Source organism: Tachysurus fulvidraco, chromosome 8, assembly GCF_022655615.1.
Source record: "Tachysurus fulvidraco isolate hzauxx_2018 chromosome 8, HZAU_PFXX_2.0, whole genome shotgun sequence".
Taxonomy (NCBI): Eukaryota; Metazoa; Chordata; class Actinopteri; order Siluriformes; family Bagridae; genus Tachysurus; species Tachysurus fulvidraco.
This window is the reverse complement of record NC_062525.1, coordinates 25,228,475-25,246,051: the sequence shown is the minus strand read 5'-3', so window position 1 is coordinate 25,246,051 and position 17,577 is coordinate 25,228,475. Positions and strand designations below refer to the sequence as shown.

Here is a 17,577-nt window from a genome sequence, read left to right as displayed (position 1 = left end):
ACCAAGCTTCCACTGTTGGGCCCCTGAGCAAGGCCCTTAACCCTCAATTGCTCAGCTGTATGAAAATGAGATAACATACGTCGCTCCGGATATAAGGGCGTCTGCTAAATGCTATAAATGTAAATGTAATAAACAAACAGTGACATTACTCACTGCTTGTAGGTTTTTCTCAGAGGTTCAAACATGTCTTGGGAGCAGCATTTGGTCTGACACCACAGATGTGATGTGTGAAGCCTGGAGCATCCATCTTACAGAAAGACTCACAGTTCTTTTTCAGAGATGACTCTTGCCCATGGCTCTCTGCCTCCAACTCCAAAATCCTTCTGTACTAACTGTAACAAGGGAATCCATGATACATTCGAAGCTCGCTTCTGATCTACCGGCACTCGGCTCGCTTGCGTGAAAGATTTAGCTTTTGCATCAGACCTCATTTCTAATGTTTATATTTATAAAATGAAATCTACCTGGTGTTAAAGGTGTGATCCAGTGTGACCTGCATGTCTGAAAATCAATGATTCATTGGATTCATTCATTCATTCATTTTCTACCGCTTTATCCGAACTTCTCGGGTCACGGGGAGCCTGTGTCTATCTCAGGCGTCATCGGGCATCAAGGCAGGATACACCCTGGACGGAGTGCCAACCCATCGCAGGGCACACACACACTCTCATTCACTCACGCATTCACACACTACGGGCAATTTTCCAGAGATGCCAATTAACCTACCATGCATGTCTTTGGACTGGGGGAGGAAACCGGAGTACCCGGAGGAAACCCCCGAGGCACGGGGAGAACATGCAAACTCCGCACACACAAGGCGGAGGCGGGAATCGAACCCCGACCCTGGAGGTGTGAGGCGAACGTGCTACCCACTAAGCCACCGTGCCCCCCCTGATTCATTGGATTCATCCACGAAAAAAACTCGAAAAAGAATTGAATCCTAAAATAAAAATGTGTGTTGTGGGTATTGAGGAGGTTTTTCATTGGTTTGATTGTTTCTTACTTTCTTTCTTTTTTTTTTTTTTTAGAAAGAACAAGAGTGCGCTTTGTGATGGCTTACCGTACGTGAAGCCTTGACGTTTAGTACCGTAGTATTAAGTTTGAGCTTCATTTGGGAACCAATTATGGTGTTTTCTTAAATGATGTTGTAGAGTTTTCTCAGGCTGTTCGTATTTGCCCACAGGCACACAGCCATGTTGAATCTCGCCTGGCAGCGTAATTGATTTATTGCTACACGAAAGTGTTATGTGTCTTTTACAGGCAACAGACCGAGAAAAAGATCCCATTATGTACAGCATCCTCGGCGGAGATCCTGATAACATCTTTGAACTCAATCAAACGTAAGATCTCATTGAAAGCTTTCACAAAAGTTTTGTTCTGACAGTTGAGCTTATTTTACCTCACAAGGAAACGCTGATGTTTTCATTTTACGCTGTTTTCAACGTGAAGCTCTTGTGAAAATAGCTGAGGGGATCGGGGGGCCTGAGATGAAAAGAGTCACAGATAAACTTTAACATGAACTAAAAGCCCATGCTAAATTCACATACTTTTTTTTTGCCTTAAATATTCTACATTTATACTCGTTCGATCGCAGCGCTCCTAAACTTTAGCGAAAATCACAACGTCCTTCGAGCAGACTTTGATCAAATCTCGGTAAAGAGGACGTACTTTGTGAAGAGGTCTACTTTATTTATTTGCTAAGTAAAGAAATGAAGGCCCTAGCCAGGGGAGTACTGTAATATTAAAAGGTTATGTGGATTTCCATTATTTCTTCAGCGGTACGCTTCTGATATTCTGCCATGGTATCAGGGGCTGCCTCGTCTCCCAGCATTCTATCCTGCTTATTGGAGACCATCAAGGACAGGAAATTGCAAAAAAAAAAGAGAAATAAAAAAATTAATAATCTTGTGCTGTTAGCATTCTTGATAAGCCACTAATATAAAGCAATATGAAGATCGCTAGCTGCTCTTCTAACCGCCCGCTTCCAAGCCGCTATGGTACGGTATATCGAATCTGTATACCGACGAAAAAGAAAGCAAGAAGTGACCTAATGAGAAGTAATGCTGAACATATAAACCAGACTTTGGCATTTCATGTCCTCTGTGTTTACAAAGCCAGCGTTATACCGAGTTGCGTGTTGACCGGAGTGGGCTATGGGTGGCTTACATACACTCCAGGCTGTCCACCTACTCACTCACAAACTCACACTGACTCAGACTCTGAAATCAAATAAGTCGCACCTTGAATAACCTCAACCTCGCACCATCATCGGAGCGATCTTCAGAAGACATAAAGGACATAACTGCTCCTTTCAGCCCAGTAAAGTTAGTCCTTCAGAACTTTAGAAACATGTGTGAACATGTCCATCAGATGTTCAGTCCTTTCCTTTATTTCTTTTTTTTTGGGGGGGGGGGTATCTAAAAGAGACGGGGTTTAGAACCATGTAGAAATGTAGAACCATCTAAATAAGCTTTGAAGAACCTTTTCCAGCCTCCAGCTATGAATAGATAATACACTTACTTGAATACTTTTTTTCGGAAGACCGTGTGGTTGTTGGAATTTTTTTTTTTTGCTTGTAAAAAAGCCAAATACTAAAAACGTACCTTCACGGGACCGCGTTGAAGACAATCGGATACAGATACAGATCGAGAGCTTCTGTTGATGTTCAAATCAATCATCAGAATGAAGGAAAATAATTGATGAATGATCTGTGAAGCTTTACACAGAACTGTCACATGGATTTTGGTGCCATATGGGCTAATTATAGTATTTTAAAAGCTTTAGCTCTTGTGGGGTTTTCACATACGACCGTCTCTAGAGTTTCGCAGAGCGGTGCGAAGAACAAAAAACATCGAGTGAGGGACGGTAGGTGGATTCGCCTTGTCGAGAATAGAGGTCAGAGGAAAATGGCCTGATTGACTTACGACATCCTTCCTGTCAGAAACAAACAGATTCGATGTCTGCCGTCGTTCATGACCACGTATCTGCATCATCGTGCTATACAACGTGCTGCTGTCACATGATTGGCTGAATTATATAACTACACAAACGAGTAACATTGATGAAACTCATTTAGCTTCAAGCAACAATAATCATACTTTTGGTTTCTTCTAAGGAACCCGCCGCAGTCGTTCGATTTAGCTGTTATTGATGGCATACAGGGCTGGTTAACAGAGTTTCAAATGGCTGACACATTCGCATGGTGTTATTATTTAGGAACAAATGAGCCTGTTAGTGCGACTTTAAACAAAGTAATGACTCACTATGTCTCTATTTTGGCTGAGCTTTCATTTAGACTTTTTTAACCTTGCACCCTTTTCCTTCACGCGTTGTGCAAACAAGCAAGAGGCTTATAGTTTATCAGGAAAAGGACACTATTAAACTTGTGTGAAGCGTATTTGTCTGCTACTGTGGTTTTCATGCTGGTGTATTGATGCCTTGCAGGTCGGGACTCTTCCTGCTGGGAAAGATGCTGGACAGAGAGCGCACGGATCGCTACACACTGATCGTTTCTGCCTCCGACGGCAGGCCGGATGGGGTAAGAACCCGCTAGACGTTAAATCAAACAGCGCTGCAGATGAGAGTCACACCTCCTTGAATCCAATCCCTTCTCAAGCAAGAAGTCACTCACCCAAATCCCTGTGCAGCATGAGTAGAATGAACCTTCCCAAGAAGCTTTGGACCTTTAGATTCATGCTAGCTCTTAGACAAATGGATGTGGCAGATAGCAGTATTTGTTGGGCTTTGAAAGTCTTTACTGAGAAAATGAAGTTGAGAGGATTGTCCTTTTCCTGTCTGAGACATTTAGACAGGAAGTAGAGTAGGCAGAAGGAGAGGACTATGTGGGCTACACCACTTTCTCAGTTCATGGTTTTTTAAAGTGCATCCTGCCGCAGGCCTGCTGTGATTGATCTGAATAGAGTATATCACCATGGAGTGATCATGCTGTGATGATGCAGCAGAGCGTCTTTTTTTTTTTTTTTTAATTACAGAGCCCACTCTCTTCACTACAAGTCTGCTGTGAGCTGGCATCATTTGTAAGCCATTCTCTGATGAACAGATTAGTTGATGTCTGCCATGCCTGGCAGTGTAGAATCAAGAAGTTGTTGTTCCACAGCTGGGTTTAGAACCAGCTAGTTTCAGTCCAGACATCTGGCATTCAATCAAGAGTCTGGAAGCATTCTGTTGCCCAAGAACTGCCTTCTTTCTTAAAATGAGGTTATTTATTTCATCCTTTCCCCATGTGAGGCATCAAACACAGTCAAAACACATTTAAAAAGTGTTTCATGGCATGATGAAGTGGCAAAGGTTAGAAATGGGAATCAGATTATAACCAGATCTAGTTGGTTTATAGCGTTTGACAGATGGCATTTTCCAGAGGGACAGACAATTATCTAATTTATACGGTAGGAGCCTTGCTCAAGGTCAACTGGTGGTACTAGGATTTAACCTAAATGTCTAGTAGTCCAACATCCTAACCACTGTGCTACTGTATCCCAGTGGAACCAGGAATTAGCTAGCTTTTCCTATAGCCTCCTACTTCCTCAAGGATACTCTGACGTGACGTGACGTGACGTACGGCTAAATACGGTGACCCATACTCAGAATTTGTTCTCTGCATTTAACCCATCCAAAGTGCACACACACACACAGCAGTGAACACACACACACTGTGAAACACACACAGTGGGCAGCCATTTATGCTGCGGCGCCCGAGGAGCAGTTGGGGGTTCGGTGCCTTGCTCAAGGGCACCTCAGTCGTGGTATTGCCGGCCCGAGACTCGGACCCACAACCTTAGGGTTAGGAGTCAGACTCTCTAACCGTTAGGCTACAACTTCCCCTACGACTTCCCTTCTGGTTTTGGTGGTTCAGAAGAATGCGAGTTGAAATCCTGCCACTGTTGGGTCCTTAAGCGAGGACCTTAACCTTTATCTTCTCGGCTCAACTGTGAGTCACGTTTAAAAAAAAAAAGTGCTAAATGCATGAATGTAAATGGAAGCCTTGATAAGCGGTTTCCAAATAATCCTCCTCTTACCCTCAGCTTGTCGAGCAGATTCCTGACAGCACATTTATCACATCGGAGGCTCGGAAATGATGCGCGCACCTTTTAGTCTTGCTTTAGAATTGCAACACCGAACCTTTATGGGAAATGAATACAAATTTTTCACTTTTTCCCAGTTCATACCCAGTATGATTAATTCCTATTTAATTGCCAGAAGCCAATTTTCCCAATCCTCTGCAAAAAAATAAAAATAAAAAAAAAAAGAAATGAAGAATTCGTTCTTTCACTCAGACTCCCACCTTTTTTTCTCCTTGAAAGCTCCTGCAACTTTCTCTGCATTCTGGTTCCTTGTTGCCTTCAATTACAGCTGAGAAATGTTTCAACAGTTAGGGAGAGCAATTCAGAAATCCACTGGCATCTTTGATGTGCACTGACCTTTCTTGAAGTACCCGATCATTAGCCAATTTTTTTAAACCATGTACTGTATAGAGCAGAAGGGTGCAGAGCCCCGAGTGAAGCCGACCTACTCGACCTTCACTCCGGGGGAGTTTTGTTCTGCTTGCTATGCTCAGTAAGAGGCTGAGTTAGCACACAGAGCTCCAAGCCAGACCTGTCAGATTCCTCAAGTTTCAAGTTGCTTTCTTTATATGTTGTGTGTATACCACAGCATGTTAGCTTCATTTCTCCTCCTGATTTGAGATGTCATTGTTGCTGTTGGAGCCAGAACAGGCTTGATGGAGGATTTTAGAAAGTATTGACCTGGGATTGGGGCACGGTGGCTTAGTGGTTAGCACGTTCGCTTCACACCTCCAGGGTTGGGGGTTCGATTCCCGCCTCCGCCTCGTGTATGTGGAGTTTGCATGTTCTCCCCGTGCCTCGGGGGTTTCCTCCGTGTACTCCGGTTTCCTCCCCTGGTCCAAAGACATGCATGGTAGGTTGATTGGCATCTCTGGAAAAATTGTCCGTAGTGTGTGAGTGAATGAGAGTGTGTGTGTGCCCTGTGATGGGTTGGCACTCCGTCCAGGGTGTATCCTGCCTCGATGCCCGATGACGGCCTGAGATAGGCACAGGCTCCCCGTGACCCGAGAAGTTCGGATAAGCGGTAGTAAATGAATGAATGAATGAAAATCCAGGTACTATAGGTTGACAGTGAAGGAAGGCAAGAATCTTTGACAACGTTAGAACGAGACCACACGATATTGACAACATTTATAAACACACAGTAAGGAACACAAGCATGTGGCCTTCACCCTGAGGGTTACGATTCATCTAAAACATGACAAGAGACAATAAATTCTGTAACAAATCTGGCATTTTGACCGAGATCCTCATTATTTTTGTAGTCGCTAACATGCGGCGTAGCGTACGCTGGGTGCTGGAATTAATGTCATTTTATGGAAATGTGTTAAAATTCCCCCCATTATGAGAGACATTGAGTGATTCCATGCCGCTGTATAAACATCATTGACAGACTGAAAAGCAAGTGCGTCCGTCTTTTAGCTTAAAGCGCCGTCGTGCCCGGCTCACGCTAAGTGTTACACCGGCTTAATTCAAACTCAGCAGGCTTTATAAGTACCACATGAAATATTTACAACCACAATCTGTCAAACACAGCACCATTTTAAAACATTTAAACCAAGAACTCCATGGAAGCAACGAAAGACCTTCATCTAATTTATCGTACTTTCCTTCACCCCTGCCGTTTAACCTCGGTGGATATTAGAGACCAGTGTATGTTTGTGAGTTCTATCACCAATCGAGTGTAAAAGATGTGAAGCGACACATCATGAGCAGATGAAACAGATCATGTAGCACTCTCTGCAGTTTCATATAGATTGTTTCATTTCATTCGATGCATTAAATATAAGTTCTATAGCTCGAGGATATATCAAACTCCTTGAGGTATAAAGAGAAATATTTAACTTTGCAGTTTACCTGTAAAACTCTCCATGTCCATATTTGCTCCTTTACACCTCCCAGAATATTTTATTAGAAACTCGGGAGCCTTTATGCAGTTTCTACAGAATATACAACAGGGAGATTGATATTAATGAATGCAATGAAGCGTTTCGCTATCACAGCCGGCTTAGCGATAGAGCCTCGTTGGTCTGGAAGAGAATCCAGGTACAATGATGACTGTAATGTGAATAGAGCATGGCGTTGTTCACACATCAGCGCAAATCCCTTTTTCTTCAGCAGTGCTGACTAGAAGTGGCCGTATTTGGGGTTTTTTTTGGACAAATTAGTACAAAAACCTTTAAAAATAACAGACGTCTAATTATTATGCTCTCACTCACTTTCTACCGCTTTATCCGAACTTCTCGTGTCACGGGGAGCCTGTGCCTATCTCAGGCATCATCGGGCATCGAGGCAGGATACACCCTGGACGGAGTGCCAACCCATCACAGGGCACACACACACTCTCATTCACTCACACACTCACACACTACGGACAATTTTCCAGAGATGCCAATCAACCTACCATGCATGTCTTTGGACCGGGGGAGGAAACCGGAGTACCCGGAGGAAACCCCCGAGGCACGGGGAGAACATGCAAACTCCACACACACAAGGTGGAGGCGGGAATCGAACCCCAACCCTGGAGGTGTGAGGCGAACGTGCTACCCACTAAGCCACTAAGCCACCGTGTCCCCTATTGACATGCTGTCTATCAAAATTATTAACATTAGCATTTAACCAGTTAAAGCCAAATCCCTTTATAATTCATAATGGTCCACATCAGAAGACACAGAAGACACCGCATCTCAGCTGGGGACTGAAAAAAAATCGTTTAATTTATTCTAAAACCTTTCACTTGTGGGTGTCATGGCGGTTTAGTGGCCTGTGTGTGGTCTGTCTGCTCCGCTTAAGGGGTTTCCTCTGGGTTCTGTAGTTTTCTCCCCCAGTTCAAAGACATGCATTGTAGGATGATTGACATCTCTAAATTGTCTGTAGTGTATGAATGGGTGTTTGTGTATACTTGGGGAAGTCGTGGCCTAATGGTTAGAGAGCTAAAGGTTGTGGGTTCGAGTCTCGGGCCGGCCACGACTGAGGTACCCTTGATCAAGGCACCGAACCGTCCAACTGCTCCCCGGGCACCGCAGCATAAATGGCTTCCCACTACTCCGGGTATGTGTGTGTGTGTGTGTGTGTGTGTGTGTGTGTGTGTGTGTGTGTGTGTGTGTGTTCACTGCTGTGTGTGTGCACTTTGGATGGGTTAAATGCAGAGAAGGAATTCTGTTTATGGGTCACCGTATTTAGCCATACGTCACGTCACGTCACTTTCACTTTCACGTGATTGTGCACCATGACAGTTTGGCACCGCCTCCAAAGTCCCCCCCCTCCCTTGTTCCCAAACCCTAGACTGCAGGTTTCATGTGAATTTTTGTAGAAAAAAAAATGCTACTAAAAATGGATAGATGGATGGATGGAACATTTAGCTGTTGATTATTGATCATTATCATTAGAACTCATTATTTTCATGTAGAGAAGGTTTTATTTTAAACCTGAACTAAAACAAAGATCATTTTAAGACAAAGACTTGCATCGTATTTTTATACAGACTGAGGGATTATTTCCTTGTATCTTAGCAACATGGTCCGGTTTAAAACGAGATTGTCCATTCTGGTTGAAAATGTAATAGGAGACAAGTTGAAGAAGAGTCGTTGAAAGTTTAACCGAGCTCCGAGAAAAGATCAGAATGCCCCCAATCTTTCTTTCAAATAAACGTTTCCTGTTAGACGATGTGAAGTCAGTATAATGTGCTCCAGATGAGGCCACAGCAGAGATAGGAACATTCTCATCTCAGTCCAAGTGCCTCCATTTGATTTGATCAGACAGCAATAAAACATGTGCTCACTCATGAGAAACATGATGGACAGATAGTGTTCTAAGAGACTCAGGTACATGTTCTGGGCTTTAAGAAGGCTTTCGGGAGCAGTTCTGCTGAAGTCTATGATTGGCAGTAATGCTAGTTAAGTGTACTTAAACTTTCCAAGTTATGCTACTCTACATGCAGTATTTTTTCAAGCAGGGGTATTCAGTAGTACCTGCTCAATAGGGGCAGCTTGGTAGTGTTGGGGCTTGAACACTGATCTTCTAAACGCCAATTCAGAGCCTTAGCCACTTGAGCCACCGCTGCCCATTTTACCACAACAGTGCTCCCTTATGCAGGGGTTTGTTTCCTGCTGGTGATGCTTTGGCAATGCCTCAGATGTTTGTATGTTCTCCCATAGCCTAGTCCAGGAGTCGGCAACCTTAAACACTCGAAGAGCCATCAGGACCCGTTTCCCACAGAATTTGAGCAGTTTGAACTAACCTTAAGTAAAAAAAGACGCTGGGCTGAAGGTTAATTTTTTTATAAAATGTTCAATGTCTAATCGAGTCCTCTTCGTATTCATGGCAGGGCTCTCAAGTTTTGAAGACAGGCAAGCGTGACATCTTCAACCCCCCGCAACCCCAATTTTTTCATTGGTTGTTGCGTTAAATCTTACCCAGATACAATAGTGCTATTTTCTGATTGGCTGTTGTGTAGCCTCTTTTTTTTGATTGGCTGATAAGTGTCAGGCTCGACTAAGAACCGAGACGCGCTTGATTCCTGCCCGTTTCCATAGAGACGGCGGTGCGGAATGATACGTCTTGGGCGCTGCGGCTTATTAAATATATGATAAATAGTCAAAAAGTTTTTCTGTGTGAGAAATACGATGTGTGGAGAGAGAGCGTGAGAAAAGACCCAAATGCGTGACCGTCACTCTCAATGCATGACACCATAATTTTAACTTGCCGGCTGCATCGAACCAAAAATGCGTCTGCTTCCGTGTGTCGGATTTCGCGAGTCTGCGGTTATGACGCGTATTTTGAGCGACAAAAATCCTATTTACGGTGGATCCTAGTAGTACATTTAAGCTCTAATGCAAAAATACACTCATTTTACTTAATGTGTATCCGAAGGAGCATGTCAGGGTTAAGGGCCTTGCTCAGGGGCCCAGCAGTGACAGCTTGGTTGCCCTGGGATTTGAACTCACAACCTTTTGTACACCTTAACCACTATGCTACCACATGACTGCTACATAGATTTCCTTCTCACCCCGCTAACACACTTGAGGTTGTTTTGTTCACTTTACATCGTCACCATTTATCCGTGAGCCGGATGAAAGCCGTGATTTCTTCTCGGAACGGTCTGTTTTCTCTTTTGTTTTTGTTTTTTTGAGAAAAGTTCATCACTGCCGTCCCCCTGCAGTCGCTGATTTGGTCGCTGCCATTTCCAGACATTGAAAATGCTAATTTTCCCAGCAGCTGTGGAAATTTTTCATTAGGCTCCATTCACAGCTTGATGATGATTGCAAATATGTTATCAATTTTGTTGGATCTGTGTAAATTAATCAGTGGAAGGGGATATTTGTTTGTGAAAGCAAACAGTGGCCCCCCGCCAAGCTTAGGCAAAATTAATCATTTTCAGCTGTTTAAAGGCTAGATTTATTTACACGCCGTCTCCTCGGTGTAGGGATATACAGTTTAGGAATTATTCAGGAAAAAAGAGTAAAATCAAAGTATAGCAAATTAAGAATTTACAACTTTTTTCTTTAAAAATACACACACATCATGTGTAGAGTCCTTATGTGCGGTCCCAAAAATACGGATGGTATTTATCACTTCATTTGCTAATGAAAATTATGGGTCAGTCTAGGAAGATATCGGAGGACACTGTGGCTGAAATGTGGTATAAAGGTAAATGTGTACATCCCTTCATCTCCACTCCAAAATCTATAGAAAGCACAGCAAATTGGGGACTAAGACTACACAACAGGTACATGTGGGAGTAACTGGTCAGGAGTGCACAAACTTTTGGACATAGTAAGGTTTTTCACACTTGAAATAGTTCGCTGGTTGATTATAACCTCCGAGCAAACGGGATCCTGGGTTATGTTGATTGATGTTTCACACTTCTCATACTTTACCTGGGATGGACAAACGAATCCTGGTTCTTCATGATCTCACTTTTCATACTGTACATTCATAAACGCTGACGCGACCTTCTTATCCGAATATTTATGTATCAACAGATGTGATTGGATAAATACGTCACTTTCAGGTCGAGATAAAAAAGACGGCTAATCTAATCTCGTTCGGCCTTTTTAAGGTTTGGCGTGTAGTTGACTAGTCGTTCTGCTAATTTTTCAGTGTGATGTATGGTATTTCCCCCTCGTTATGTTGTGCACTTCTGTGATGTTCAACGTTTTGCCGTCTAAAAGTCTGCGGAGATACTGCGGAGTCTGCGGAGATAACTCTGGGTAAAAAGCCATTCCAAAATTGCTTCTACATTAGAAATGTGAAATGCAGCAGTGGCAAGGAAAAACTGCCTTAAATTGGTAAAGGAAGAAACCTTGAGAGGAACCGGACTCAAAGGGAACCTCATCCTCATCTGGGTGACACTGGGGGTGTGATTGTAATATACAGTCAGATAAATGTTGTATTGGTGTAAGGATCATGGACTTCAGAGCTCCTTAGTGTCACAGAGTCTAACTGGAGATGTCTCAGGATTCCTAGAGTCGGCCTCGGCTCAGTGGACGTCCAAAGGCTTCGTCCCACAGAGGACGTCGGGAGCCGGTACGATGTCTGGATGCCTCGGGATGGGTACAAAGAGAGAAGCAGTGGAGAGGGATTAACATATCTGCTGTTCATAAAAATGTGCAGGTCTGATGTACTGGTGCATGATATTATGGGATGTATTATTTGTACGCCTGACTAAAGAGATGAGTTTTTAATCTACATTGAAACTGGGAAAGTGTGTCTGAGCCCCGAACACTATCAGGAAGACTATTCCAAAGTTTGGGAGCTAAATAAGAAAATGCCCTGGGATTAAGATCGGTGTGATGAGTCCTATAGTTTATAGTGTACTAATTTAATCTACAGTCACAATTAGTTGGTTCAGGCATAAAGTTCAAGCTCTAACCTTCCTGGTTTCTGATTTTCAGACCTCAACTGCCAAGGTTAACATCCTGGTGACTGATGTGAACGATAACGATCCTATGTTTGATCTTCTGCTGCCTCAAAATCTCACCGTTGCGGAAGAGCAGGCCGACGCTTTTGTTGGTCGAGTAAAGGTTAGTGAACCTTTAAAATCTGTTTTTTAAATGTTTTACTTTTTCAATCCGTTTGCATCTCCAGTTCCACCGCACTTTTCCATTTTTTCCAGTGTTATTTACCCGTGTAGCGATTTATCGAAAGGGATCCGCATCTCAGCTGTAAAGGTGCATGAAGGCGTGTATATCTAATCTTCCACTTGGGTGACATCTTTACCATGTTTATCCTTGTCAGTGCTCCCATGATTGAGTAGGGATGATTCCTAGTTTTCAGGTGGGTCTGATAAGTCTAACCCTAATCAGCGCCCGCTGGGCAGACGGGCAGAGCGTCGGCTGCTTCACCTCAGTCACCTTCTGTCACAGATGCCTGCTTCTCTCAAGCCTGTGAGCATTTTATAATTTCCCAATTAAATAAATGTCATTTAAATAATGTGTCACCTTCGGGGACATGCCGCTACGAGCGGCTTTGTTAAGCTACAAGATGTAATTAGCGGTCGAGATGAATAGGTCTGCTCTGTCGGTGGAATAATCAGAACATAACACATAACGCAGATGTCTGTTTATTGACTAAGCTCCTTCGGTACAAATCTGAGCCCTTGGGAAATTACACTGGACTCAAATAGTAACCTTGTAAGAGAGTGTTTTTAGTTATAGTGTGTTTTTAGCCTTCTCCTGTGTTCGTTCTGTGTTTTGGGGTGGAAAAGTGTCATGGTCATCCAACACACTAGAGCAGATGTTGTTAGATGACTAGAATATATATAAATACACTGAACAACATGGACTCGTGTCGCTGTGCCGCTCCTAATAATATTTGCGTGGGACCTGAGCTAGATTTGACAAACCAGATTTAATAAGGGATGCACTTATTTCCAGGGATTTCAGAACAGCGTAAAAGATATTGCGTCATCGGGGTAGGCGTGGCCTATTTGATAATCTAACCCTAACCATAACCGTAGTTTTTGGTTGTTTATTTGTTTTCTAAAATAAATCTACCTGTATGACTGTTTTGTCCTTCGTAGGTATGCTCTTTTTTTTGAAAGAGGGCGTTTTTCTAAAAAACTCCGGAAAAACACGCCCACTTTACGTCGTTGTAACGAAACCCCTGGAATTTAGTGATTTAACATCTGTGTGAAGATCCAGGCAGACATCTGAAACAGATGTTGAAATAAAATTTTGTAATCAGCAATAAAAACTTGCCAGATGACGAGGACGCAGGCCGAGAAAGGTAGTGCAGGTTCAGAAATGACACATTGACCCTGGAGCAGAAAGAGTTAAGGGTCTTTCACAAGGGCCCCAACAGTGCCAGCATGGCAGATAGCTGGGGTTTGAACCCTAACCAACTGATTAGTAACCAGAGCCATAATCAATGGAGCACCACTGCCTGATGGGGTGAATATAAGGGGGACTTTTTTGGCAGGTCATTTGTAGTTTGATTCACAAATAAGCTTTACAGATGTAGATTTAGGGGACACGGTGGCTTAGTGGTTAGCACGTTCGCTTCACACCTCCAGGGTTGGGGGTTCGATTCCCACCTCCGCCTTGTGTGTGTGGAGTTTGCATGTTCTCCCCGTGCCTCAGGGGTTTCCTCCGTGTACTCCGGTTTCCTCCTCCGGTCCAAAGACATGCATGGTAGGTTGATTGGCATCTCTGGAAAATTGTCCGTAGTGTGTGTGTGTGAGTGAATGAGAGTGTGTGTGTGTGTGTCCTGTGATGGGTTGGCACTCCGTCCAGGGTGTATCCTGCCTCGATGCCCGATGACGCCTGAGATAGGCACAGGCTCCCCGTGACCCGAGAAGTTCGGATAAGCGGTAGAAGATGAGTGAGTGAAAGAGATGTATATTTAGTTCAGAAACATAGCGGCTTTGTGGTAGCTTTCAATAGCTAGACAAGAGCTAAATAGTTGGTATGGACCTCGTAGTTAGAAAATGTAATGAAAATCTAAATGAAAAGGAAACAACAGAACTTGAGCAACTGGCACTGCTGATATCAGAACAGCAGAACCTCAGGACCTACAATATTCAGGCTAATGTGCAGAACCATTAGCAGGTTTTGCTTCAATGTTAATTCGGTAGCAACCTCATTATTTTTACCTCATTTGATTATCTTTTGTCTGTGTCCTTTTAGTCTGTGTGCTTTTTGAACATCCCGTAACCTCGATCTTCCGTGAAGGTTTGGCACTTGACGTTGGAAGAATAGCTGCGGGTATTTGTGATCGTTCCGCTAGAAGAGAATTAGCCAAATTAGTGAGCTCTGATGTTGGAGGAGGAGGTCTGGGGTAGAGTCAGTGATCCAGTTACTGCCAAAGGTGTCCAGTAAGGTTGAAGTCAGGGTTTTGTGCATGACACTCGAGTTCTTCTACTCTACACTCGGAGCTCGGGGCATTGCCATGCTGGAACAGGCTTGGACCTCTTAGTTTCAGTGAATGGAAATCGAAGTGCTACAGCACTCAATGTTGTTCTGGACTACAACAGTTTTATGAAGTCCCATGCATGGGTGTGATGGTCAGATGTTTACAAACTGTTGGCTTTATAGTATTTCTACATACACAGATTAGGAGTGGGACAACTGGTTACTTCCTGAATCAGATGATGAAAAATCTGTAGCCTCTTGAAAATATTTACTGGCAAGATCTTGTGTCTTTTGGCACATATCTTCTTAATTGGCAGCATTAGGCACAATTAATCCCTCAATGTTCCCTCACAGCTCCTCTGCGGTTCTCCTCGTATTCACGTAGGCTTCCGTTACGTTCTCCAGGTCACCGATGGGTCAGTAGTTTAGCTTTGTTTATCCCTGATCTTTTGGACACCGTATGACCTCCACTTTCTAAGTATATCAGAGAACGTATTTCCATTCCATCTGCTGCTGTTGTTGGGATGCATGCATGGCAAGGACCAGTTTATAGCATACTTATGGTTGGGTTTAATTAACTTTTAATTAGCTACTGTGAAGATGTATGCTTTCATTACTGGTTTCTGCTTGGCTTTTGAGAATAACAATGGATTTCAACTCACTGACCTCCTAGAAATATAAAAGCAGAGTGATGTTGAAAAAAAAAAAGAAAATAAAAGGTATTGAAAAAAAAGGAAAGTGGTGAACAGTGTGAATCAAAATCCTGCAGGTCTTAGCAAAAAAATAAAAAAATCCTAGAAGCGAGCAGCTTTTACTTTCCTGCAGGCTGGAGCAGGCGTTAAAATCTCATGGGATGAAACAAAGGCCATATTGATTGACAGAGGAGGTCAGTGGATGCCTAGATAACATTGGACAGACATTGGAGCACCGGGGGGGGGGCATTCTGACCAACAGCAATTATCCTGCAGTGATGTTTTAGACTGTGCTGCCATCAGTGTTGTAATGTAATGGGGCATTAGAGCCTATTAATGTTCACCCAGATGGAGTAAGGCTACACTTTATATCCTATACTCTATAATATCATATTAATCATGGCATGGTGGCACGGGGGCTTAGTGGTTAACGCGTTCGCCTCACACCTCCAGGGTCGGGGGTTCGATTCCCACCTCCGCCTTGTGTGTGTGTGTGGAGTTTGCATGTTCTCCCGTGCCTCGGGGGTTTCCCCCGTGACCCGAGAAGTTTGGATAAGCGGTAGAAAATGAATGAATATTCTTGCTTGCACACCGTACTGTTCATGGTCACGGTGGTAAGTTCATTAGAAGACATAGCATCGAGGTGCAACCGCCATGGGAGTAGACATAATTGCTTTATGAGTGGGTTTAAAAAATGAATAAATAAAAAATCCCAGAAAAGCTCAACAATGTATTAGGACATGTTTTACTTCTAGTATATAATTTACAGTGTTAATGTGAAGCTTCTCATGAACATGGTTTATGACTTCTTCAAGATGATGTGAGATGATGATACTCCTTAAAGATACTAGTTTACTAGGTACTACAGTAGATACCTTGACCAACGATCTGATCTCCTCTTCAGCCACAGCTCGCAACCTTGGGGTAACCACGGACAATCAACTGTCCTTTTCCTCTCATTGCTAACGTGACTCGTTCATGTCGGTTTCTTCTCTACGACGTTAGAAGGATTCGGCCATTTTCGTCCACACAGACTGCTCAGGTACTTGTTCAGTCTCTTGTCATTTCTAGACTGGATTACTGCAACGCACTGCTGGCAGGTCTACCTATGAACGCAATCCGTCCTCTGCAAATGATCCGAAATGCCCGGCTTTGTTTACAACCTGCCAAAGTTCTCGCATACCCCCCCGCTGCTGCGATCCCTCCACTGGCTTCCGGTAGCTGAACGCATCAGATTCAAAACACTGATGCTGGCCTACAAAGCCAAAAACAGACCAGCTCCATCTTACCTCAAAGCCCTCATCATCCCTCGCACTGCACCCCGCAACCTCCGATCTACCAGCACTGCTCCACTGGACCCACCATCTCTCAGGGTAAGAGGCAAGTATACTACAAGACTCTTCTCTGTTCTGCACCGAGGTGGTGGAACGAACTTCCCCTAGCGGTCCGGACAGCTGAGTCACTGGCTAGTTTCAAGCGGCGGTTGAAGACCTACTTATTCAGGAAACACTTCAACTAGCACTTCTTTCCTTATCTTTTGCATTAAAAATACAACCTTTGACACTTTTTCATTGTAACTTTGAACAAATGTTTTAAACTCATGGTATCTTAAGTCTGTAACCTAGTGAGCAGCATTAATGTATTCAATGTTAGAGATTTAAGCACTTATATACGTCGCTCTGGATAAGGGCGTCTGTCACATGCTGTCAATGTAGATGTAGTTTTAGCAGGACTAGTTTTACATGGAGAGGCTGTTTAATTCAAAGTGTCTGCATATTTTACCTTTTATAAAATGACCATCAGAAAAACTTTGATCTGTACTGAAACTTTTGGGAAATTTTTGTACTTGTGGAAGATTTTTATCAGTATAAAGTGGACTTTTATATCAAAGGCACAACAAATCCGAGTACCGGCTGAGTTTAAAATGTAAAGCGAGGACAAAAATAAGTGATGTTTGAGAAAGGTCTCGTCAACGACGTGACACTTAAAGCCTTTCACAATGAGCTTAACGTTCGGTTATCGTCGTTCTAAACCCCCGGCTTGAGGAAGGTTGTAATTTAGACGGCGGGTTTGCGGTGCTTTTTTACTCGGGTTATGAAACCCTGATCTGATGCGGCGTTAGCAGAACATTTAGAGTGTTATGAGTGTTATGGTGCCAAATGTGTACAGTGTGAACCGACATGGTGGTTGAAAGTTGCTTAGCAACAGACTCACAATCAGACACTGAACAGCTCGTGTCTCATTTCACATGAAAACCGATGAACAAGACGTCACAGAAACCTCAAAGAAGATTTGTTTAACAGGAGTTTACAATCATTAAACTCCTAGCACAGGTATAGGCCATAGCTTAGTGGTTAAGGTGTTGGGCTACCAATCGGAAGGTTGTGAGTTTGATTCCTATGTCCACCAAGCTGCCACTGCTGGGCCCCTGAGCAAGGCCCTTAACCCTCA

At 43.4% G+C, this 17,577-nt stretch overlaps 1 protein-coding gene across 4 annotated transcripts in view; it reads left to right on the top strand.

Moving 5' to 3' along the window:
• The window catches only part of pcdh15b (protocadherin-related 15b), a 199,087-nt gene that overhangs the window by 93,174 nt on the left and 88,336 nt on the right, over nucleotides 1-17,577 (top strand). For all 4 annotated transcript variants that reach the window (XM_047817912.1, XM_047817910.1, XM_047817911.1 and 1 more), the window contains 3 exons: nucleotides 1,261-1,340; nucleotides 3,445-3,538; nucleotides 11,978-12,106. In XM_047817912.1, the coding sequence (XP_047673868.1) occupies nucleotides 1,261-1,340; nucleotides 3,445-3,538; nucleotides 11,978-12,106 (303 nt within the window). The remainder of the gene's footprint in view (nucleotides 1-1,260; nucleotides 1,341-3,444; nucleotides 3,539-11,977; nucleotides 12,107-17,577) is intronic.